Source organism: Megalops cyprinoides, chromosome 12 (assembly GCF_013368585.1).
Source record: "Megalops cyprinoides isolate fMegCyp1 chromosome 12, fMegCyp1.pri, whole genome shotgun sequence".
NCBI classification, from domain to species: domain Eukaryota; kingdom Metazoa; phylum Chordata; class Actinopteri; order Elopiformes; family Megalopidae; genus Megalops; species Megalops cyprinoides.
In genome coordinates this window covers 4,418,945-4,444,214 of record NC_050594.1, presented here as the reverse complement: position 1 = coordinate 4,444,214, position 25,270 = coordinate 4,418,945, and the positions used below count along the sequence as shown (strand labels likewise).

At 44.2% G+C, this 25,270-nt stretch overlaps 1 protein-coding gene across 1 annotated transcript; it reads right to left on the bottom strand.

Annotated features, from left to right (window-relative positions):
- Positions 1 to 92: 92 nt before the first annotated feature.
- LOC118786759 (otoferlin-like) lies at positions 93 to 25,110 on the bottom strand. The gene is made up of 41 exons (XM_036542059.1): positions 25,062 to 25,110; positions 23,853 to 23,979; positions 23,420 to 23,474; positions 23,197 to 23,328; positions 22,618 to 22,680; positions 22,167 to 22,251; positions 21,465 to 21,624; positions 20,961 to 21,147; positions 20,668 to 20,854; positions 20,071 to 20,294; positions 19,277 to 19,385; positions 18,961 to 19,147; positions 18,297 to 18,417; positions 17,767 to 17,867; positions 17,212 to 17,302; positions 16,658 to 16,774; positions 15,888 to 16,040; positions 15,322 to 15,511; positions 14,919 to 15,043; positions 14,228 to 14,362; positions 13,543 to 13,704; positions 12,957 to 13,076; positions 12,673 to 12,834; positions 12,103 to 12,265; positions 11,636 to 11,706; positions 11,219 to 11,248; positions 10,858 to 10,986; positions 10,509 to 10,564; positions 8,841 to 8,967; positions 8,321 to 8,458; positions 7,920 to 8,057; positions 7,323 to 7,450; positions 6,707 to 6,877; positions 6,224 to 6,384; positions 5,358 to 5,500; positions 5,015 to 5,103; positions 4,553 to 4,651; positions 3,762 to 4,003; positions 3,336 to 3,514; positions 2,769 to 2,869; positions 93 to 273 (listed from the first exon to the last, which is right to left on the bottom strand). The coding sequence occupies exons 1-41, from the start codon at positions 25,108 to 25,110 to the stop codon at positions 93 to 95; spliced, it is 5,388 nt and encodes a 1,795-aa protein (XP_036397952.1).
- Positions 25,111 to 25,270: the final 160 nt, after the last annotated feature.

The window sequence follows — 25,270 nt, the reverse complement described above, 5'->3', positions numbered from 1 at the left end:
AGAGAGCTGCAGACAGGGTTACTGGGGGCGGAGCTGTGGGTGAGGCTGAGAGAGTAGGGGGTGGGGTTACGTGAAGAAGCCCCGCCCTTGCTTCAGGCCCCGAGAAGCTTCTTCACCATGTAGCCCGGCATGTTGTAGATGAAGAGCCCTAGCATTGCCAGCACCAGCAGGGCCAGCACGATCTTAATGACCAGCCACTTGTAGCGGGTGCAGATGAGGTAACGGATTGCTTTTAATGGGCTGATGAACCAGAGGAAGGTGGTGTCGGGACGACTGTGTAATACATGGGAAAGGAGCAGAGAGGGGTAGAGACAGATAGACAGAGCAGGTGTTAGTGGTCAGCAACAACAGGAACAGCTGGTTAAACCGCTTCGCTAGAGGAGCCTTTGTACAACTGCAAAGACTACAGAAGCACAGGTGAAACCAGTGGCGTTTATGCCTGCACAGTGTTTTTTGTTTTACAGTGGTGCTCATGATTGCAGTAACCCTGTGGTTCCCAGACCAGCGTTCAAGTACCCCAGTGAGCACCTGTCGCTTGGGAGTGCTTGAAGGGACATGTGATGGGTCTTATGTGCATACATACAGTACCACTCAAAAGTTTGGAACACACCTACTCACAGAATGGTTTTTCCTGATTTTCACACATTTTCCACATTTTACCATAATAGTAAAGACACCAAAGCTATGAAATAACACAAATGGAATTATGCAGTGACCAAAAAAGTGTTAAAAATCTATCAAAACTCTTAATCTTATTTTTTAGATTCCTCAAAGTAGCCAAAAATATTAAAAAAAAAAAAAATTTTGGAAAGAAATTCATGCATAGGCATAAACTTCACTATTTATATTTGTCTAAGAAGCAAAGCATTTAAGCATAAGTCCTTACATCAAAATGTGTTTGAATGCATGTTTTCCATTGTCTTAATCAGGTGTGTCCAAACTTTTGACTGGTATTGTACATACTTGTGCTCCATAACATGAACCGTTGCGTGCAATTACCGTGCAGTGTGTGGCTTCAGACATTCAACTGAAGAGGTTGGCTGCATGAGTTTTAGATCAGCTGGTGTGTAAATAGCAATGGGCATGCACAAAGTGGTCTGGAAGGGATGCACTATAAAAGACAACATCCGGGAACCAATGGGCTAAGCAAAACCACATCATAAAATTCCTCAAGACTGGGATTTTTATGTATACCCAAAACAATAATAATTAAAAAAGACACGTATTACAACAGCTGCAAGAGAACTCTGGGGTGGGGGGCGATTTAGTGGGCGGAGTGGAGCTAATGGCAAGGGGGTGGTGTCATGGGGTTGGAGGCACCGCCCTTGCTTCAGGCCCCCAGCAGCTTCTTCACCATGAACCCCGGCATGTTGTAGAGGAACAGCCCTAGCATTGCCAGCAGCGGCGGGGCCAGCACGATCTTAACGACCAGCTGCTTGTACCGGATGCAGGTGAGGTAACGGACTGCTTTTAGAAGGCTGATGAACCACAGGAGGGTGGTGTCGGGGTGACTGTGGCAATGCAAGGGAAGGGAGGGGAAGGGAAGGGAGGAGGGGCAGGGGCAGATGCCCCCGAGGCAGGAGTTAGTGGGTGGCAATGATTGGAATGATTGTTGAAACAGTCTGGCTGCTTCTCATTTCCATTTGCATTTACCACCACCTTTTTCCTGGGCTGAGAAGAGGAGACTCCGTCAGCGCGACCAAGAAAACTTGGGCCGACCCAGCAGGAACTGGTTAACAGTGGAGAATCATCAGACACCATGGCAACTTGCCATGACGAGCTATGCCAGATATGACCAAGGAATGATAGGTAAAAAACAAAGGGCAAATGCAGTTAAGAGCGTGTGCTACTCGTACTATCGTAAACGATTACAGCAATGGGTTTGCGATGCCATTTGGACAAAACTCAGCCCCGGTACCGAAATGTCACCAAACCGTTTGTATTATAAACTGCTAGTTTTGAGTGTTGCTGTTGTACAACAATGGTAGGAGACCAAACAAAGTCATTCTTTGAATACCCTTGTGACTACCGAGGTTCTGCAGAGGGTTGCAAACAGGGTTGTGTTGTAATCAATGCATTCATTATAACATATTTCCACTTACAATGTATCATGCTACTGGCCATGAGCATACCTTCTACAAACTAAGGCACATTGTCCATTAATAAGAATATAAACTGCAAAATAAGAGAAATACTTACAAGTACATAAGTATACAAATACATACAAGTTAAAATGTACCATATATATTAAAAGTTATGCAAATCACGGGCACTTTAATATATGTAATTTAATACTTACATTGTAAATTACATATATTTCAAAATATATTCTGTAATAATGCACATAACTGGCAATGATATATTTTGAAACCTGTTCTGTGTATATCATTGAAATTATGCATTCAAGAGATTCTGCATTTTGTATGTTAACACCTGTGGACAGCAAACTAGAAAGGTGGAGCAATGAATTCTGGGGTTTTTGTGAGCATTAGACAGTCTGAAGTAGTTTAGGAAACCACGAAAGTATTTCAGAGGGATTAGCAAGTGTTCTTCATCATGAAAGCAAATAAAGGGCTTTTCAACATGGTTGCCTACTGTTTTAAAAAAGGAATGGCCTATTAAAAGTCCAGTTTTCACTGATGTTACTTGTTGCTACTCTCACCCATCACACACACTATCAACCAGAATTAAAAACTGTGCACATTGCAAATGTGACACAGACCCAGACACACATGCACGCATGCACGCACACACACACACACACTTACTTTGGTTTCTCCAGGGGTTCTGGCTCATTGCGTCCCAGGCCGACGGGATTCTTCTCCGCCTCTTCGGCAGTCATGAGGTGCAGCTCTGCCTCTACTTTGCCCTGTGAGGGGTGTCCAAATCATTGGGTAAAACACAACAGTCCTGTAGACTAAGGCCTAACGCCCTGAGAGGCCAGTGACCGGTGACCAAGCAGCGTAGATACCTTCAGACTCTCATGAACAGGACTACAGAAAATCCAATTTTTTAGTCTCAGAAACCTTGTCAATTTCAGAGGGACACAGACAAAATATAGACAGGAAACTACAGACAGGAACAAATGATGTAGGACAGGGACACTGAGGTTGTTTCCCTTGAACCAGATTTCCCTGCATGCACGATAAAATGCTACAACATGAACACACTTCTAACCAGCTTTAATCTACTACTATCACACACAGACTGCTCCACTACGGGTGAGGTTTTTTACCTACCAGATGCTGTTTTTCTTGTGTGACGGTTCATTGGCTGACATTTTGCCCCCTGTTGGCAACAATGTCTAATGAAAAAACAATCCTTTCTTAATTTACCGTGAGCTCCAGCTCGTCATTTTCATCCCGGGCAACGAAGGGCCACCAGCCTTTGATCCTCTTCTGCTTAAAGATGGACACCATGGGCATCTCCTGCTCGTTCAGCACCATGTCGATGGAGCACTGTTTTGCCGTTTTCGCTCCACGGGGGAACCGGTTCAGGTCCAGCTCAATCGCCCCTAAGCAGAGACAGGTACTCTCAGACAGCCATCTTTGTTACATGCATAAGGACATCTATATGATTGTTTCTAAAATTGTTTCTAACCTTTCAGATTGCTACAAGGACATTGAGATGCAATAAAAGATAGCATGACATTTTTTGTCTAAAACATTTCCTGTGCAACTGCCTAATGGCTCCTACTGTCTCAAGAGGAGGAATGCAAAATGAAAAGTTCGGGGAGCTTTTGTGAAGGCGGACTGCCCCACCCAGGAAGTCGTCTGCCGAGAAGTGGTCGGCATCCCACACTTGCAGGTTGAGCCGAGCGGGGATCTTGTACTCGGTCTCGTCCCAGGCGAACATGGACTCCTTCTTGGACATGACGATCTTCTCCTCGGCCAGCAGGTAGTCGAACGGGTAGACGAAGCGCCAGTTGAAGTTGCCCTCTCCTGTGAGCGAGTGGTAGTGGACGTCTGTGTCCTGTTTGTCCTCCTGCTGACCTTTCAGCCAACTGGCAGCGGGCACACGCCGGCAAAGAACCAATCAGACAATCACTCCACATAGAGGACTCCATTTTGTTTCATTACAATGACTCTCACTCACGTGTCATGTACAAACACATGGTTCATTTGCAGAAGAAATGAGAGAAAGAACCACCCAATAAAAGGAACCAGATTCTATATTCCAATTACATGTTGTATCATCTAGTACAGCCTTGGGTGTAAGCATGTACAGTATAAATATACAGGTATTGGGGTCAGCTAATGTAAAGGGGGATTGTATTGTCGCACCAACTAAAGCAGTCTTGAAAACACTTATGTTGTACATTAAAAACAGAGGTCCTGACTTAATGAGTGCAAATACATGCATGTATACTCTTATTGTCTTTCCTGCTGTATACATTTGTATTCACAGATAATTCAGATATCAGACATTGTCAATATAGTATCACATGATCCATGCTCCAATGCCAAGCTCATGTATGTGATGATAGCAGGACTGTAATACAGTGGGCAAAATCATGATCAAAGTGCAATTGACGTTCGTGCGCCATACGCACCCTCGCACGAAAATGTCGCTGGATTTTTCTCCAGTGAAGATGTCATCGTCCTCCAGAACGACCTCATCCGTGTTCCAGACGATCACCCTCAGCTCGAATCTGCCAGAGGAAAACAGGAGAAAAGGACCAATCAGGTGCGGACAACTCACAAAGGGCATCACAACAGTTCCGCTGCTTTTAAAACCTCCCACAGACCAACCGATTTCCCACAGGAGCAGGATCAGCCTAACTACAAAGCGGCTTTCATTGTTCAGCCTGAATTCAATTCTGAAGTTGTGATCACAATATAGTTCAATGAACACAGTGTCTGTTATGGTACCATAGGCAAGTGTGCTTACAATTAATGTTGGCTGTGCCCAGGAACAGCCTACAACTTAAAGCTACCAATCATCTTTGAATTTGTTATGCACTGACTCTTTCATGTCACTTTGGACCTTTTTGTTGAGGTAGGAAGAAGCTTACTTCTTGGGCTTCCTGGGTGAGATGTCAATAGCAGGCCCAGGTGCCGGCATATCCTTGGGGAACATGTCCACCCACATTTCAATTCTGCCCTGTAGAACAAGAAGTCATTCAGGAATTTAGGGATGTTAACCATTTAAAGTTCCAAAGGCAGAGCTCAAAGTGTTTGATACTTGGTTTGTCAAGGTTGATCAGTAGTCTGCTCTACCTGTTCGATCCCTGGCTTGTTTGGTTTAGTGAAGATTCTGCTCTACCTGTTCGATCCCTGGCTTGTTTGGTTTAGTGAAGATTCTGCTCTACCTGTTCGATCCCTGGCTTGTTTGGTTTAGTGAAGATTCTGCTCTACCTGCTCGATCCCTGGCTTGTCTGGGTTCAGCAGGGGTCGGGTCTCCACATGCTCGGGTATCAGCTTGCAGCCCACCCGCGGCATGTCCTCCCAGTGCCTGAGCACCGTCAGGGCCAGGTGCTCGTCCGTCTGCTTCTTCAGACCTGGAGGATGTCATGTTCAGCATGTCACTGTTGCCCAAATCAGTGGGGCACTGACTTCAGCATTGGGAATCCACCGCCATGTGCCCAAAACACCATCCTTCCAAAGCTCGCTTAGACCCCCCTGTGCCCACCCCCAAAGTACTCACCTATCACATTCATATCACTGTCCTAAAAACAGTTCTGCTATACTTTTATGGAGAGGAGATTAACTGTTTTTGTTTTGTCTATCTGTCTCTCTGTGAACAGGCTAACTACAAAAATGGTGAATGCATTTGGAGAAAACGTGGAGAAATGATTGTGGAATGTCTGTGGAACAAGGAAGAAATGATTAGATTGGTTTATTTGGCTGCCATGACTGCTGTTAGGTGTGGTTGACATATGCACTGCACCAAGAGCCACTGTAGTTTATTAATCACTCCACACTGGGAAAACCATATGAATGAAAACTGTTACTCCATCTTCTAACATAACTTACTTATTATTTTATATTTCAGATACGGTCTAAGCAAATATCAGTATCACTTTAGTAATACCTGCATGACCCATGCAAAATGATTAACAAAAATATCAGGAAAGTGATAATGGTTTATTCCCTATTAGCCCTATTTCAGGAGATTCAAACATTCAAACATTCAGACATAATGCAAACATTAAGCACTGATGATTTATGTTTGGCAGTTGCTATGGCAACATTAGGAACAACAAAAGTGGACAATTCCATACCGTTCTCGTCTTCGATTTCGGTCGGTCCCAGGTAGACTCGGTTGGCCACCTTCACTCTGCCCCCAGGGCCGTAATGAGGCCCGTCCAGCTTTCCATCCTTGCACAGTTTGGTCAGGATCTGGGTCGGCTTCATGGGGTCCCTCCACACGTTGTAGCCGTGTCTGAAAAGGCAGAAACATTCAGAGTGAAAGTGCTCAGATACAGGCTTGCAATTTGGGAGGATAATGGGGACTTAGGTCCTCTCAATTTAAGTGAACCTAACTGGAGTTACTTAAGTTGTGCTGTTCTCATCACTCACTCCAGAAAATGTGAAAGGGACTATTTGATCTCCATGTGCATCAGAGTAAGATGTGTTGTGTTAGTCAGAACAAACAGCAATTTGCTGGATTTGCTGTTACTGATAATATGCCACTGTTGATATGTGACGGCTCCAACCATTTTGAGGTTCACAAAGCCTCTGTCCAATCACTGAGAGGGACTCACATGGCGTAGTTTGACGCAATTCCACAGGTGGCTCTGTGCTTGCTGTAGTAACGGTTCTCCAGGTCGATTTTGGTCTCGCCAATGAGATCATCAGTTCCCACTAAATCCCAGTCGTAGACTGACACCGTTAGCAGGGACTCCATGGGGAAGGTGGCCTCTACGTCAAAGGACCTGTGGTTGAAAATATGAGACATTCATGGTGTTCGTGCTCCAATAAGATTGCTTGCTTTTTCATTCTTGTGTTAAAATCTTATGAAGAGAGTTGACATGTCTGAGAACAATGCTTTACGTGCGGAGGTTCTTGTGCAGAAGTTATTCTATACTGTAAACATTTTATAGACAGCATTCATCAAATAATTGCACTTAATTTCTTCAGGCAAAGTATATGTGAACATATTGTATGTGAGTATATATGTCTTTGAGAGCTACTCAATATTATATGCCAGACGAAATGTGTCTCATCAGTTAGAACAGCACATGAAGCCAGTCTGTCCTTAGCTAATGTAATTATTTAATAGATTTTATGTAGTGTCATATCAGATCATATATTCTAAATAGACAACTCTGGAAAATACTGTAGAACATGAGGAGCTTGAGCCCCAATGCGTCAACTCACTTTCCAAAGATTGGGTTCAGCTGTTTGGAGATGTAGTTCTCTTTGTCTTTGACTTCGGACTTCCCCAGCTTAATGGCAATGTAAGGATCCGCCTTCCCATTGATGTCTGCTGGGTGCAGGTCTGTTGCCTGCCAAATTAAAAGCCACGACAAAAAGACAAATTAAGAGCCACGGCAAAGGTGATGATGCAGTTTTTTATTGTAGCAGTCTTGTATAGTGGTGGGGAATGGGGCTTACAATCAAAAGGTTGCTGGCTCGATTCCAGCTGGGGCACTGCCATTGTACACTTGGGCAAGGTGCTTAACCCAAATTGCCTCAGTAAATATCCAGTTGTATAAATGGATAACGTCAAAAATTGTAACCTGTAACCTAAGGTAAGTCGTCTGGGTAAGAGCATCTGCTAAATGACAATAATGTAATGTACTGTATTGGTTCACATGAATTGGTGATTTGTAGCCCATATAGTCACTGAACTCATTATAGGGTTCATGAAGCCTCACTCTGCCATCATTAAAAGTAAGCAATGTACATTCCCGTTGAGCAACCAGAAAACCCCATGTCTCCACATGAGAGACCTGCAGTTGTAAAAGTACGTACCCTGATGACATAGACGCGGACAAGGACGTTGACGGGGTCATTGTGCGGAATGTTCTGGAACATTCCCATGCTGGGGTCGTAGCCCGGTTCTCTGGTGATGTCATCGGCAATTGGAATTTTGTACATACACAAGGAGCCCTGCAGCACACAGAGAGTAGGTGTACTGTCAGCTCCGCCTCAGGAAAAAGAGACAGAGGTCTATATGGGGTCAACGATTTGGCTCAGTAAGGTAGGATTCAGGTGACAGGACAATGCCCCAAGAGCAATTCAGATCATTTTACAATCAACCTAAAATGTGACTATAGTATAAAACCTCTCGCCATTTACGTTTCTGTGTCTGCGATAGCTGTGTGCTTTATAATCCTATGAGAAATAACAGTAATTCTATGACGCCCCCTTACTTTGAAGCGGCCGATGAGGCGGTCCTCATCAGGCACGCTCTGGTCGTCGTCGTCCCCGCTCTTTCCTCGGTACAGGTTGAAGGTGTGAAGCCAGTCCTCAAAGCCATCAAACTCCTGCTCCAGCTCTTTGTTGTACACCTGTGTGTACACAGGAGTGCAGTTATCGTTAACCTCAGAACACTCACACACTACAACAGGAACATTTCAGACCTCAAAAGTAGGATAGAACATCTTGATTTTAACTGTTAACTCATGATCCTAACTATTAATGTGAGAATGTTTTTTCATTGTAATTGCAAAAGAAAAATCCTCATACGGCTACAATTCTTATCAAAATGAGAATGGAAATGATTTTTCATACCATTTTTGATTTTCATGTGGAAAAATGGAGTAACACAACAGTCATTAAAGGAATAACACCGTTTGTTTCATCATAAAACACCAAATAAAGAAAACCATTATATGCTAACACCCTGCAGTTGGTAACCAGTCGTCCATTGGCTGAAAGGGGGCCAATCACCTGCAGCTCATCGATTTTCGCCTTCCGCCGCTCTGGCCCCTCCCCCGCCTGGGCCTTCTTCTTGCCACCTTTGGATTTTTCCTTCCCTTTCTCTTTCCCCTTGGACCCTTTTATGGGAGAGTCATTGATCTCTGAACACAGGGCAGGCACAGGAGGGGCGGGGCAGGGAGCGGAAGGGGGGTGGAGAGAGGTGGGGAGGGGCAGGAGGGAGTGGAGAGAGGGGTGGAAAGGGGAAGGGGGAAGTGGAGAGGGGCAGGAAGCAGTGGGGAGGAATGGGGAGGGGTGCAAACCACTCGAAACATGAATTCCCCATGAAAGTTGCTTGCTTGTACTCTGGCTAAAGCCAGAGCAAAAAGTCAGAACATTTTAAGAGGCCATCAAGGTCCCTGTGACATCATTGATATATACAGTTGTGTACATATCATTTCATGGAAAAAATACTGTTTATTATTAAGTATTACTATTTATTTTATAACCATTTTAGAATTATATTTATCAGCATATGGTCTGGCTGTAACTGGTTAACTGACTTTAGATTAGGTTAGTTTACTTCTGCAACATATTTAAATTTGAGAGTGTTTCTTGGACCAACTTTCATGACAGCATGGGCACCCGGCCCATGAAACAAGCAGAGCAGACCACAGAACACGCAGTGGGAGACAAACATTATCATGCCTTTTTATATTTCTGCATGATTCATTGATAAAGGGAAGAGGCGTCACCCAGCATATGACTGCGTATGTACATGGAAGCACGAAAACACAGCAGTCAGATCGTCAGTTGGTGGCATGTTTCAGCCTCAGTGGTCAGAGAGACAAAGCACTCCTTTAGCAGCGGTTTCATTTAGGGCCCAGCAAAGAAAATACTAGCACATGTTAACTGAATACAAAAATAAAAATAATAATGAAAAGAATTAAATAAATAAATAATGATGGTGATAAAAGATGGTCATCACATTCATTATCATTGATATCTGTTATTATCGTTGCAAACTCACTAAGTGTTGGCAATCACTCTGAGTTATCTTGTAAATGACTAGTAATTACCAGAAAGGGCAGGTTCACATTCAACTTCACCGTAAGCTATACACCGCCTTAAAATGGCAGCTTGTCAGTCTAATATGTATTTATGGAATTTGACCATTGTAGTGACATCCAAACTTATCAAACTAAGTCAGATGTAATCTAAAATTTTCACATATTAATCTAGAACTTAATGTCTGTCCTTCTGGTATAAGGTCTGTTGTCTGTTGCCAACAGTGTTTTTTTAAAAAACTTTTGAAAAGCAAACAAACTGCCCACCTGCCCATTCTGGTAGTGGCATTCTTATGAAAAGTTCATTACAAGAAACCTTTGTTAATTGATTAAGCACACAGGGTCCTAATTAATAGCGTTCTTCCCAGCTCTTTCCAAGGGATAAAATCCACTGGCATTATGTACGGTTTGAGATTCCTCCATTATTTTAAGCGGCCTTGTGTGAACGCCACAAAGTCAGGAGATAAGAACAGAGCCTACAAGTAAGAGTAAGACAGAAAGAGGTAAATAGTGATAACTGGCCAGCTTTTGAGCAAATCACAAATCCCTACAATGCCCTGGGAGTGCCGCGCCCCCCCCAATCCCGTGCGGGGGGGTGGCTTCTGCGGAATTACCTGCCCCTTCGGCTGCGATCTCCATGTCCTCCCTCTCCTCCGCATCTCCCATGAGTGCCTCCTGGGCCCGCAGCATCTGGAAAACACCGATATCCAGCTCTGTCCTTCACACTCTGTGTCAAACGCCACTGTGCTGATACTAGATTTTACAACATGGTAACCTGATTTGATTGCAGTGCTTTTTTTTTTTTGTTAAGATCATTATGTTAAGCAGCCCTCGTTTGAGCAGTTACTCGGTTAACTAATGTGTAACTGCTATATACCTTTAGGCCACACTCGCAGACAGAACTGACAGAATCATCAACATCTGAGCTATCAAGAGATCCCGTCAATACAGGGAATGACCAATCCCCCCCCGACGGCACTCACCTCCATCAGAGTTTCGATGGAGGCGAAGTACTTGGACCACCAGTCCAGCATGCTCTCGTCCAGCTCCTCCTCCTCCACCTCCCCCTCCCCCTTCTTCCTCTTCTTCTTCTTTCCCTTCTCATCATCAGACTGTGGGGAACAAACGGTAACAAGCATTTCCACACTGCGCTGATTGTGTTTACCAAAGTGGTATTAGTGGTGGTGGTAGTAAGAAAACGTATTGCTATATTACAATGCGCTAAGGTTGTGCGTAACTGTATTTATTTCAGTTAATGCAACACCTCTGCTGCACAGGAAAACGAGGACTTTTTTTTTTGCCAGAGCCAATCAACTGCAATCTGTCCGATGTTCTGGAACTTACCACATCCAGCTTCACCACCGCATCAGAAGTCTAGGGAGAGAGTAACACAAAACAGAATAAAATTTAACATGAAGGACAAAAAAAGACAGTGAGGAACAATGGCAGCTAAACATATGCTTTGAATCAACACCTCTAAATAGCCCTTAGATTCTTTCTCCCTGTTCAGCGTCAGGAGGAATTGAAGATGGAAGAATTGAAACCATTCAGGGAGGATAGGACCGCTTAGAAATGAGTTAACTACTGGTAATACAGCCTGGAGGGTGTTCCAGCACAGCTACAGCTTGGGGGAGACCTCACCCCCCAGCCCTTCAGAGTAACGCACTTCGGGCTCTTAGATAGGGATGAAAAACACTTTAAATGCAATTCTTTATCATTGTAAGCCCTCTTTGTCACAGACGAAATGGTAAAAGGACTTACAGAGTCCAGCTTCACCACCGTCTCCACCTTCTTGATGTGAGGCTCGGGCTCCGTGTTAATGACTATTTCCTCTGTGGGACAAGAGAGAGGCTCCAATTAGTCTAGTTCAGTCACACTGAGTTCCTACAAGGCTGTGAGTACTGTACGCTGGTTTTTGCTCCATCTCATTCCAACGATTTAACCTTATGCATTTGCATGCATTTCCTATGAAACTGTGTAATGCATCAGATAATTCATTCCAAAATATTTGCGTAAACCTGCAAGTAGGACAGTCAAAATAAGTGATTATCGCTCTTATTAAGTATATTTCATATTTGTCCTATACATTAAGAAATTCATTTTTATACTGAAGAAGCCGGGACCATGGGTACCCTGACTCGGTAAGCAGAGATTGAAGCAGCAGTAGCTGACAGAGAATGGGGCAGTGCTCTGAGTGGGTGCTAATAAGAATGAAGGCCTTGCAGTACCTGCAGCTGACCAGTTGTTGGCGCTCTTGTCCGCCGCCCTGTAGATGAACTTTCGGAGGGTGGTGACAGCGGTAGACCCCACCAGCGTGTAGCGGCCGAAGGCCCTACAGTCCACCACACGGATATTCAGGGGAGGGTGCAGGAGCTCATTTTCGGGGAGGTCCTTGGGGGCAAGAGCGGCACAGAAATTTGATATGATCCAGGGTGGCTGGGGTCAGTGAGAGTTTGGTGACCTGCCTCCCTTTGGCTTACTACGCTCTGTGATTTAATCAGTGAGATGAGGGCAAATGAAGTTAAACACAGGAATTATCGAAGGTAAACCTGTTAGAATGCTGCAGCTATTACACGACAAAAACACTTGAATGCAGAGCAACAAACTTTGTTCAAAATGTCACGTTGACCCTGCACATAGTGAGAAGATTCACAAATTCACTGTTGTCTCTACAGACTTTTCTCTCCCTCAAACAGGGCATATAAGACCAGCAGTGCTCACCCACTGGAAATATGATTGCACTGACTACATGTGCTTGGATTGCCACTGGCCTTCTTGTGATTCTATCAGACACTCACCACCTCGAACCACTTGACCAGGGTGCTGAAATTCGGGTTTTTCTTGTAGTTCTGGATAAGGGCAGACTGGACCCCTTTTCCGGCACATTCTATATCCACCCGGGGCCGGTCCACCTGGGCCAGGTTGACTCTCTTCAGGTCCCTCAGCCCCCAAAACAACACCTGTGGCAGAGGAGCACTTCACTGATTCTAATGTCTCCTTCCAGAGGAGAGGGCAACTACAAAAAGTTTTCATTGTTCTGGTTGTCCTTTGGAGACTCTAACCTCTGAACAAAGCTCCTTACCTCGATCCTGTACTTGCTGAGAACGGGTCTGATGCCCAGGGGGACTGGGAGGATGGGGCCGCGGTCCATGTCTGTGGGGCCGTCGATGGGGGGCAGGTCAGCTCTTCCACCGATACCAAGCTACATGAGCAAAACAAACACGTGTATCTGATGGCTCTCTCTGTGAAGGGTCTGATTATAAGAGCTACATAAAGCCTTTATAACACACTGCACAACACCTTAATAAGCACTGCATAAACATTAATAAATAATTACGAAACAGACATGGCTGTCAAGCAGTGCCTTAGCTCTGCCTTAGTGCCTGTAGTGAGTGTGCTGTATCACCATCAATATCATAAGTGACAGTACAAATTACATTTACATTCCATTTTACTATAAAAAATATATACGCTATTTATTTTATATATTTGCTCTTTACTGCATTACATTTGCTTAGCGGAGTATATTCACATATATATATAATGTACCTAGTGATCGGGGTAACGCTAAATCAAGAGGTCACGTGTGAGGAGAGCATTTCACGCGTTCTGTGTGTGGCGTGTTTGACTGCACACGGGATGCGTGTCCCATGTTTCGTCCCGCTCACCTGCAGCAGCTCGAAGGCCGCCAGCAGGTCCCCCGCCGTGCAGTTGCCGCGGTAAACCTGGTAATACTCCAGCTGGGGCGGGAAACGGGGAGGCCCGTAGTCCTCGTCCGCCATCTTGGTGATGGGTTTGGCGAACGTCCTGCCCATGAACTCGGCCTTGCCCTGGAACACCACCGCGAAAAAAAAAAAAAAAAAAAAAATGCATCAGACCCAGGACACTGAGTCCACGGGGAAAAAACTAACACTTCAAACTGACAGGTGGCCAGTCAATACATCAATTGTGTGAGTTCTAGGTGTTGTAATCGCTTTGCAACTGATATCTGATGCCATATGATTTGGAAGTATAGCTGTGGATAGCCTGAATTAATTTGTAATTCATGGGATCAATTCCTCCTTATTCAATCAATCAATCAATCAATCAAGCCAAATTTGCAGAATCTGCCCTTTGCAGATTTTATTTTGCATTTAAAACAATTTAAAGGAATATTTAACAGACAGAAATAACCCAGGGAGAAGTCCTGACAGACAAATTTACAGAAACACAAAGCAGCTTATTTATATGTTCCAAACCGATTCATAAGACTATTTTTTTATTAAACATCAATTAGTTTCTAAAGTATACTCAGAAACCTTTGTGTTTCTGTTTTTCATGCACTCTGAGTGAGGAGCACGCAGAGACGCTTACGACGGTGTCCTGGTCGTAGATCTCGATGACGATGATAGGGGGGTCGTCCCGCAGCTCGTTGGCCTCGCCGTACAGCTCCACGTTATCGAACACCAGCAGTTGGTCCCACGTCGGGCACAGGGTCTCATTCAGCACCTGGGCAGGGACGACAGCTGGACTCAGCTCACACAGAGACCGTTTTCACATGTTTCTGGGTTTCTTCGAGTGAAAAACATCTGGATAATTTACCTGGTTCCAGGTAAAATGCTTGCTGCCATTCACACCTATAAGTATGGATAGGACTACACTAACTTACTAAAAACTTACTAAAGCAGTGCTGGCAAGGTCATAAGCTCTTTATGTATGTTCTATGGATATCTTATGAAAGTTCACTTTGGCCTTTATTCAGGCTAACACTAGAGTTGTTAAACTCTGAGTGATGACCTTGAGCAAATTTTGCTTGTAAAATTTCTTATATGAGAGAGAAAGAGAGACAAAAAGAATAAAAGTAAGATGCATTGCTCAAAGTTTTTGACAAATCCTATTGCAGTTAGGTTGAATAGAGGCCAGCATATTCAAGGGTTACCCACTCGCCTTTTCTGTCTCATAAATTGTTAAGTAAAATACCAATTGGCTTGTGGGTTCATCACTTTTTTACTGCTCTGTGAAGCTTGAATGGAGACAGAAATGCTTGCCCCGTGCCCTCTCTCACCTCGGTGACCTGGCTGTGCGTGGAGAAGAAGACCCTGGCGAAGGGGTCAGACAAGCCGGTGCTGTCGGCCGCGAACAGGCTGCGGGCCTGATACATGTGTACCCTCAGCTGGAACACCTGTTTCACTGTGGGGCGACATCGCAGAGAGAGAGAGGCGTGAACTGCGCTGCTTTTGGCCTGAGAGAGCGCTCAGAGTGGTGGCTGCAGAGTCCGTTAGTCTCATAGGAGCGGGTCAGTCAGGGTGCTTACTGGTGTGGGTGAAACTGATGAGTCATTCAGGGTGCTTACTGGTGTGGGTGAAACTGATGGGTCAGTCAGAGTGTTTACTGATGTAGGTTAGACTAATGGGTCAGTCAGGTGCTTACTGATGTAAGTGAAGGTGATTGGTCGGTGAGGTGCTTACTGGTGTAGGTGAGGCTGATCGGGGGAGAGGACTGCATGCCGGGCCCCTTCACGGCCTTGTTCTCCTCGAAGCCGTTGGGCAGGCCACTAAGGAAGTCCTTGCGCTGCTTGTTGAGGCCCAGCCAGAGGTAGAGCTCCGTCTTGGCCTGCACCGTCCAGCCGGCCGACCCAAAGCCTTTCTTACCCGGGAGCTGGAAGTAGCAGGACATGGACAGTTAGAGACACGACGGGTTTCACTGAGGCCATGGTGATCCTATGAGGGAAGGATCTTATGGGGATTCAGGGGAGTTCATGAGGGTTCTCTCTCATGACAATTCACGAGGGTTCCACTCTACTTTAAAGTAAATGGTCAGCGTGACTTCCAGATAAACCTTAAATGGAAAAAATGATATTTGCAAAGGGTGAGTTAAACCAAACAACTTACAGTGTGATTTTGGCATTTCCAGGTTTTAGGAATAATACTTTTTCTCAGTGATGTTTCTATCAAATGTGTTCACACAGAGAACAGGACTGTGAGAAGTCAAAGCAGGTGTTTACAGACAGCGCAGAGGGAAAAATGAATCATACCTTGAAGAAGATGGTTTTTACTTTTCCGCAGTCCTTCCCTGTCTCTTCCTCCACTGTGGAGTACAGGATGTCCTTGGAGGGGACGCGGGCATACGCAATGCGCTTCTGGTTGCTCATCATCCAGATGTAGATATCAGGAATGCTGTGCTGGGGCTAAACACGGGCATATGCAGAACTCATTATATTACATTATCGTCATTTAGCAGACTCTCTTGACCAGAGTGAATTTTATAGGTTACAGTTTTATCCATTTGTACAGCTGGATATTTACTGAGGAAATACTAGGTTAAGCACCTTACCCCAGGGTACAATAGCAATGCCCTAGTGGGAATTCAAGCCAGCAACCTTTCGGTTACGACTCCTCCTTCTCACCACTGCGGCACATTGTATCCCATCTCATTTTATTATTTCATCAAAGTGAAATTGGTTTTAACTTTAATTTAACTTTTAACTGAAATGAACATTTCCGCATTTGACTGCAATCACCATTTTCAACGTTTGAATTAAAACTTACGACGTCTCAGCAGGGTGGCTACTACTGTTTAGCTTCCATGAAACATTATTATTTTATGAATAATGATTTTGGGGAGGGAGTTTGGCGGGGGGGCATTTAGAGGAGGGCTTGAATAATCCATACTGGATGAAAAAAGACTGAGAAACAAAGCTCTTAGATCTGAAACAGACAGTAAGAAGCAAATTTGCATTGTTTTTCTCTTTAGAAACTAATGGGGCATGAAATTAGAAAGGGTATTTGGAGGGGAATGGATTACCTCATCTGCCAAGAAACGCAGTTTCTGGAGAAAGTTCTGAACCTGCTTGAGTTTCTCTTTGAACGTGTTTTTCTTCACCTGAGAACGGATAATCTTCGCCTGCTGGCCCATATTTTCCTAACAGACAGCAGAACAAGACTCAACCACGGCTATAGTCAGTAAACTCAGCCATCTCTCAGCAGTCAGACAGCATCTGAAACTGTTACACAACAGCCATGACATAAATTATGACAATGTAAGATGACATGACATTATAATGCAACATAAGATAAAACAAAAGATGATAATGTATTATGAACACAACCATAGCAATTTCCCCTTCCTTAGCTCCTGCAACTTAAAACCCCAACATAAAAAATAACCGTGACAATTTTGATCCTGATTTTGATCAAATGGCACCAAGATTTTCTAGTCTGTTTCATACTCATGTCTTCTGAATATGACACTTCTTGCAGATGGTCATTTTGTCCATTCAAGCTTGGTGATAAATAATGCTTTTAATCACTACAGTACTACTTCATGACTACAGACAGACATATGTATGTGGGTCTCACCAGTTCCCTCATGCAGGATTTGAGTCTTTCTCGGTCCAACTTCGTTCTCCCAGCCTGGTTCTGGTCCTTGTTGGCCAGTGTTAAGAAACGACTGAGCAGTTAAAAATGGAAAAAAAAAATAGAAAAAGATTATTGTTTAGAAACAGATGATGCAAAAAATGTTAATATAATGCATTTAATGCAATGGGGGAAATAACAACTCCTCAAAATTCAGACAACAATTCAGCAATGTGAGATTGATCTTTGATTCAATTACACATTATTGTGAAGACTGGTCAGGTAGCTTTTTAAATCTAGCCGTCTAATCTTCCCCCTATTTTTTGGCTGAATAAATGTTTCCTTCTCCAAAGCCATCTGATGCATGGTGGACATCCTGACACAAAATATCTGACATGAATTGCGCACCTAATTGCATGCTACACAGTGGTGGTGGTTTAGGTAAGTGCCCCATATCCATCCCTCTTCACAGTAAAACCTTTTGAGGGGAGCATGACAGGTAATTTACGAATGCAGGTCAGTGACATTAACACCACCCCAAAAGGCCCGGATTCAAACCTGCAGCCCTCACTGAGCTCCTCTAGGACGCCTCTCAGCCGGCGCTCGGGATACGCCTTCTCTGTCTTAATCACCTCCTGGACGTCATTCAGCCCCTCCTCCTGCGATAAGGAAACCCAAATGGTGAGCACATGGCAAAACTATACAACACATCAAGGTTTAAGTTCTTCTGAAGTGGATGAAGTTCATTGAGGTACTGCTTAATCTGTCTGATGCATAGCCAACCAAAGACTACCAGCTTGTTGATGCCTTCACTCTCCAGTCAACAATTGATAACATAGTGACGCTAAACAATTGTAAATTTATACTTTTTTATTTTCATCCTGAACATGGACCTACTAAGGTATTGGCTACCTTACTTCCATCAGTGCATACAGAGCAACACCAGTGTATTTGTAAAGTCATGTGCTGTATTTAGACGGTTTATCGAGCGTATTTGAAAAGTCTCAACTCCATATTTCATTTTACAGATGAAATGATGTGCTATGGTAAATAGAACATCAGTGTTGCATGATCAGAAAGGGACCAACCAGCTTATCAGCGATCTGATCCATGATGTTGGCATTGTAAAGTCGTCTGCGCTGGTCCTGCCACCAGCTCTTGATGTAAATGCAGGGCTTATTCTCAAAGTAAGGCAAATGGAAATAATTCCTGAAAAAAGTTTAAAACATTTAAAGAAATTGTGAGGTTTTTTTGTTGATGGAACAAGTTTCAGTGGCATCAAACTACAGATGAGGGAACATTGCTATTAGATTTAAAGGGTCAAAGTTCAAAACCTAAACAGTTCAACCTGAGCATCAAGAAGACCAATAGAGCAGGTGTAGGGAGGAAACAGAGGAATAACTAAGGCTCTGCTTTTGTAATTACAAAGGTTAACCAATAAATTAAGAAATGACTGTGAAATCTTGGTAATGCGTGTATAAAATATGAGGGGGGAAAAAAGCAAACTGAAGTCAGTTTGTCCATTTCAAATAGCTAGTAAAAAGGCAAAAATAGGCTTGCTTCTCTCACTGAGGATCTAATGACCCCTTTCCATGCAGATTTATGAACACCCGGAGTGTCCCCACCACGTTCCCTGGGTTTGACTGTCTAATAGCACAAGCCCGGGTTTGATGCCCTGCAGGGCCAGTGCACCATCACGGAAGCAGTGAGCCAATGAGATGCCTCCGCACCGCGGATGATTCCGGGCCGAACCTGTCAGTGATGACCGGCTTCATGGGCGGGGTGGAGGAGACCGAAACAAAGTCCCGGTCATCCTCCGTCTCGTCATCGCTGCACGCCTGGATGAGCTCTGATTCTTCCTCATCGCTCTCTCCACCCTCCTTCTTCCTCCTGGCCATCTTTGGCTTGGTCACCCCATCAATCTGGTTTCCACAGTTACCTAAAAAAGCAGGCACCCACGTAAGAGACGACCCTGCCAATGTGTGACCTCTGCTTTGCTTGACAAGGAAGCCTGTTGCCTACTTGATCTCAAGATGAAAAGTTTACACGGCTGCGTTAATGATGTTACCTATTGTCACTTCAAAGCTGATGGGTTTGTCTCCAATCTTCCTGTCAATCATGGTGGCCTCCAGGAAGGCTCCAAAGAGAAAGAACTCCTCAATCTTCCCAGTAGCATTCTACAAAACACCGGCACGATGAACAGCGTTACAGCAGTAAGCTTAAAGGCAGGCTGAAAGGAGACTCTTTAACAAAACAAAACTAACAGAAAATATTTAGTTAGACACACTGAAGACAATCAAAGCATTGGATTCAAACAAAACCACCTGGTCATCTTAAAGGAAAAGCAATATTGAATAAAATGTAATTAATCCAGTGCATTAACAAAAGTGGGACAGTTTTATGGAATCCAAGGGCCACTTAGCTTTTCCTGCTGTGATATTTGGGTAAATTGAAGTGTGTAATGCTCTGAGCACCACTGTTTCTGTCAAACAGAGGTCGGGTTATGAATTGTTTAATTGTGAGGTATTACAGCAGAAGTCACTACTTTGAAATATTGCTGAAGAACTGTTTTCTTTCAGTTTCACTGCCTGTGTTTTATATAAAATATTTACATGTCATCCATTTCCCTAGCTAGATATTTGCTGCTATTTGTTGTGCCTTGCTCAAGGGTACAACAGCAGCACCCCACCCACCTAGGACTTTTAATAGCAACGGTTGAGTTATAAGGCCTGTTCTAAACCACCATGCCACACCACTGCACCTCTCATACCTACTGTTCCAGTGACCCAAGCTGTCACAGGGCCAAACCAAGACACCCCCCCGCACCCCCACCCCCACAGACGAGCACTTCAGGCCACCCACCTCTGAGATGTTGGGGACGCCCTCCACCTGCACCTCGGTGGAGCTCACGACGTCTGGGGAGGTGGTGTCCAGGATCTCCACGGCCAGGCTGACCAGGAGCCGTGCCCGGAAGGACACGCCCTCTCCTAGGCCCTCGTTCAGGTCCTGGTGCTCGTCCATCAGGGTGTAGTTCCGCGTGGAGCCGTACATGTTCACCCAGGCGGGGCCCAGTGTCGGGAGAAAGCCTGACAGAGAAGGACGAGGGCTCAGAAGGCACTCCAACGTCATAATTATAATAACCATAATCTGACAAACTGTTATTACTGTAGTAATTAGCAAGGTAACTTTACAGTAACTTGCATGTATATCACTGTAGTTACACTGTAACCAATTTGGTAATTACACATTAACTACACTGCAGTTGCCATTTCAATTGCATGTCATGCAGCCAGTTAATTATGTTCTGTGAAAGCAAAACAATCAAGAAATCAGAAGGTAGAATAAAAAATTCTTCCTTGTATTTAACTATCTACATGGCTACATGGCTTGGGTTCTTTTGAAACACAATGACATACAGATTCCATCCTAAACAGAAGCCATCACCCAGCCTGGCCTTACCTTTGTCTCCATCATTGGAGATCTTGCGCAGGTCGATGAAGTGAGTCCCGATGGCTACATCGTTCACTTTGTCCGAATCACGGATCTGCACCTTCATCCGCTTGCAGAGAGGTGGAAACATCTCGGTGAAAATGATCTGCTCATTCCAGATGGGCTCATAGCTGCTCTTCTGAATCGAGGTCTTCCCCTGTGCAAGGAAGAGACACTCGGTTTTTATTAAAAAAAATGAAATAACAGCAGAAAACACCAAAAACAAAATTAAAAGAACAACATCCTTATGGGAGAAGACTTGCCTTCTGTCCTGCAAAAAACACTTGCACGTAGGGGTCCACCAGGTCTTTGTTCTCTCCAATAAAGGCCTTCTTGACGTTGGCCATGATGCTGGTGTTCATCTTGGGCAGCCCTTCAGCCCTGTAGATCTTCAGGTAGAAGCGTGCCCACTGACGTTCCGCTGGAACGCCTTCTGGCAACAAGAGGTTCCTGAAACACAGCAAAAACATTCCATAAGTTCCACACAGGACACGGTGCATGATGGGATACCTTAAACAAGCTCATGGAGGTCTCAGTATGAATGCAGTTTAGAGTTTAATCTCGGCAAGGGAAGTACTGAGGAACATACACTACCAAATATCTGTAGTCTGTAAAGCTGTTATATTAACCATGTTATGTTGAACTGCTACTGTTTTTTTGAAAACAGTTGTGGTATTTTTGGCAGCAGGATTTTAACTGATCTGTTATGCATCACAGGGTGTAATTCACGGCTCAGTTTTGGCAGCGTGTCTTCAGGCTTTGTTTACCCCTCTATGTCGTCCTCGTCCGTCTCGTTGGCCTTGTGTGGGGTTTTGATGTTATCCCCCTTCCCCATCACCGCAATGTCACACTTGATATAGCCCTTGCACCCGGCAGTGATGTCGTCAGGGTCAGACAGGAAGGCCCACTTGTGGTAGAACTGGTGCTCTTTGAGGGCAAAAGATAATGAATAACAGGTGCCAGGAATCCATTTTAGTGTCTGGAAACACTGCAGGAGTGATTTTCACAGTCATAATGCAGATAAGAAATGCAGCATGCAGCCGACTGATGTGGACAGGCCAGAAGGTTGAAAAAAGCTATTTTTGGGGCCTAAACCTGAGCAGAAGACTCCGCCGCATGACAGAAAGGAGCCAGACGTGGCTGGAAAAAAAGGCGTGACTATCGATGGCCAGGCCACGCAGTAACACTGCCTCTCAGCTGAATGATTAACAAGGCATGACACACAACATAGGAGCTCCTTTCTCCCTTTTCTTCTCACACACAATGTGCACTGTCCTCTAACTGATATTGAGAGTGTGTCCCCATCTGACCCCTCTGGGCCAATCACAGGCACAAAGACACGTCACATGACCCTGTTTGTTTACACTAATCTATATCAATTATTATCTTTGTTCTATGGTAATAGGTAGCAATGGCATGGCAGTACTACTCATTGGTCATTCAAACAAATGTTTCTGTGCGTGCCCTACCAGGCTGTGCATAGACGGTGCCAACATCCAGTTTGAACTGTCCAACCAGCGTTCCACTGCGTAGGAGGTTTTTGGAGTGGATCACCTGGCAACAGATTAGAAAGAGATTATCTTTTTTACCCTATTTGTGTGTTTGTCTTAAGCTCTAAATTGATCTGAATGAGAGGCTGCAACACCGGGACAGTGTTCATTTCATATGAACACTCCGCATACATAGACGTCCCATAGCTTCTAGACTGTCTTAGTTTCAGGTAAGCACAAGTAAACTTGTCTTAACACTTGAATGGTGTTGTGCATGCAGCTGGTGGTCTAGGAGTGTTGTTAGCCCTGTCTGACTCTGTTGCTCATATAACTCGGACAAGTCGACTTCTGTTCTCTTGGGCAGCTAGTTGCTTTGGATAAGGTGCTAATAAATGAGTGCAATATGATGTCATGAGTTTGTTCCGCTTACCGACAGCTTTAAAATCTTGTCAAACATGACATCTGGAGGCACATGGAAGTCAAAGACAAAGTACTGAAAGAGAGGACAGGAATGAATGAATGAATGAATGAATGAATGAATGAATGAATGAATGAATGAATGAATGAATGAATGAGGTTCACATTGTAGCAAATCTCATTTGTTATTGCTTTTAATGCTATCACAGGAGCCAAACAGTGATTTAGATTTTAAAAGAATGGGGGGGGGGGTCACACAATCACACAGATGAAGTTTAATTATATCACAGGTGGCTATTTTACTCAAATGACTCCAGTTAAACTTCTTCCATGCTTCAGTGGTAGAACAAGAGTTCCTGCCCTGAACTCTAACCTGATGTTCATGCAGAAACAGGTTATCTGAACTCCAAGTTTAACAGGTGGATTATACTGCGGTCTCTGGGTTCTGTTCATATTCACCTCTACGAGGAATTCAGTGCAATGACATAAACTCTCAGGATGAGTTTGGCAACACGTTATTACATTGGGTTATCCCTGATCGCATGATAAATCACATGAAAAAAATGGATCAAATGAAACAGAGTCTGGTTACCTCATTGTAGTAGGGGCAGGTCGTTGACTCCTTCATGCTGGTGTACTTCTTCTCATCCCCGATCTCCACACAGACCACAGGATCCATGTTGAGTCCCACCAGCTGTCGAGCCTCAATGATGGTCACGCTAACCTGGAGAGAGTCAGAGTCATATACCGTGCTTTCAGCCTGGGTCTTGCTCAGGTACTGCAAACCCATAACCTATCTGGATGGCATGCCTTACCTGATAATCCATTGGCCTCCCAGCACTGGGCTCCATCTTGATATCAGGCTTAGATCTGAAATTTGTTTTGAATAAACACATGTGAATATTGATTTCAGATATATGTAATGATAAAAATATTACATTTATATGATATAAATCACCAATTACATTTATGATCATTTTTCTTGCCTCTCTCAACCTATCACTGAATTTCCACCTATCCTCATACATGACAAATAACATAAAGAAATGTAGAACACTGCTATACACTGAGACACTTGTGCAGCTTCTTTCTGTATATTCCAGATGCATTTATGACAAACTAGCACACATGTGCAAATGCATACAATATGACACAAAAAACCCAGAGCATAATGTGAAGAGGGCTCAGTGTCGTGCATGCATATTACGTATGCATATGTGAGTGATCTGCTTGGTTTTCGGCACTTGCCTCTTATTGGAGACGTTGGTGGTGACAGCGGTGACGGAGGCCAGCGAGATGGTGTCGGGGTCAGGAGCCCCTCCCAGGTGCACGTCCCCCCCATCCAGATCCTCGGTGTCCAGGATGGCGGGCTCATCTGGGGAGCGGACACATTGCACAGGGCACATCAGAGATCTGGGGTCAGGGTTCAGAATTCATACACCACAACAGCTGATTCACCACAGCACTCCCTGCTGGGGAAACTCAGGAACAGCAGCCTATGTTTGAAGCTTTCAGGCAATACTGACCTTCAGTACTGGAATATTTACACATAAAGGAAGAAAACATGCTGCTTAAGCAATGAGATGAATGAATGAAGGGTTGAATGAATGAATGAATGAATGAAGACTATATCTTGTGTCCGAGGTGTCCCTGAGAGATACAGTATATGATATATATGAATTTTAATCTTATATTTCCCTTTTTACTTCATTATTGCGCATAAAAACCGTAAAATTTTAGTAACAACAAATCTAGCAATTTCAGTGCGTACACCTCACAAAGACACTGACTTCAAAACACAACTTATATTCCTCTCCCACCTTTCTCACTCCCCCATGGAATACCTCCTAAGAATGGAAATCTTTGGGGAGCAAGGCAGCTAATCTGGGCCAGACCACAAGTACGGATATATTTCAAAAAGAGGGGTCAATATTTCAGTGCAGCTACCAATATGCTATTACTTTACAGGGAAGTTTCTACCACCTTAACAAACTTGATGATTTTATCACCATCCTTTCAGAGCACAGTAGTGATATTTACACTCAAAGTTGCTAGATTTGTTTACAGTTTAATATAAAATGTACATCTTTCTGTGCTTATCACACTCCTCTGAATAATCTCCAGTTCAACCCTAAACAAGATCTTTTGTCAAAAAGACTTCTTGAGGGTAATCCTGCATTCTTCTGTGTTGAGGAATTGACAGTATTGGTAACTTTGTCAAACTCTGTTAGGCAAACCTTCACTTTGCCCTACTGGCAGGTGGCTGTGAAGCCTTACCTCCTCTCTGGTGAGGCTGTGAAGCCTTACCTCCTCTCTGGTGAGGCTGTGAAGCCTTACGTCCTCTCTGGTGAGGCTGTGAAGCCTTACCTCCTCTCTGGTGAGGCTGTGAAGCCTTACCTCCTCTCTGGTGAGGCTACGAAGCCTTACCTCCTCTCTAGTGAGGCTGTGAAGCCTTACCTCCTCTCTGGTGATGGTCCTTTGAGCTTCTTGTCTTTCCAAGCTTCATGGCTGAAACCTCACCCTGTTAAGATCTGTATGGTGGATAAAAGCTAATGTTACATACGGTAAAGATGTAATGGAGTCACCTTCCTAAAGCTTTTAGGGACATACAGGGACTTTCCAGGCATCTACAAGTCTTTATTGCATAGCAATGCAAATGTATGTGG

What these genes read in the sequence shown, in the direction of transcription:
- LOC118786759 (XM_036542059.1), bottom strand. Translation starts at nt 25,110, where the DNA reads ATGAAGCTTGGAAAGACAAGAAGCTCAAAGGACCATCACCAGAGAGGA. An exon ending in AAGCCGGTCATCACTGACAG is followed by an intron (nt 18,418 to 18,960) that starts GTTCGGCCCGGA and finishes AACTTTTTTCAG; the next exon opens with GAATTATTTCCATTTGCCTT. An exon ending in TCCGCGTCTATGTCATCAGG is followed by an intron (nt 7,451 to 7,919) that starts GTACGTACTTTT and finishes TTAATTTGGCAG; the next exon opens with GCAACAGACCTGCACCCAGC.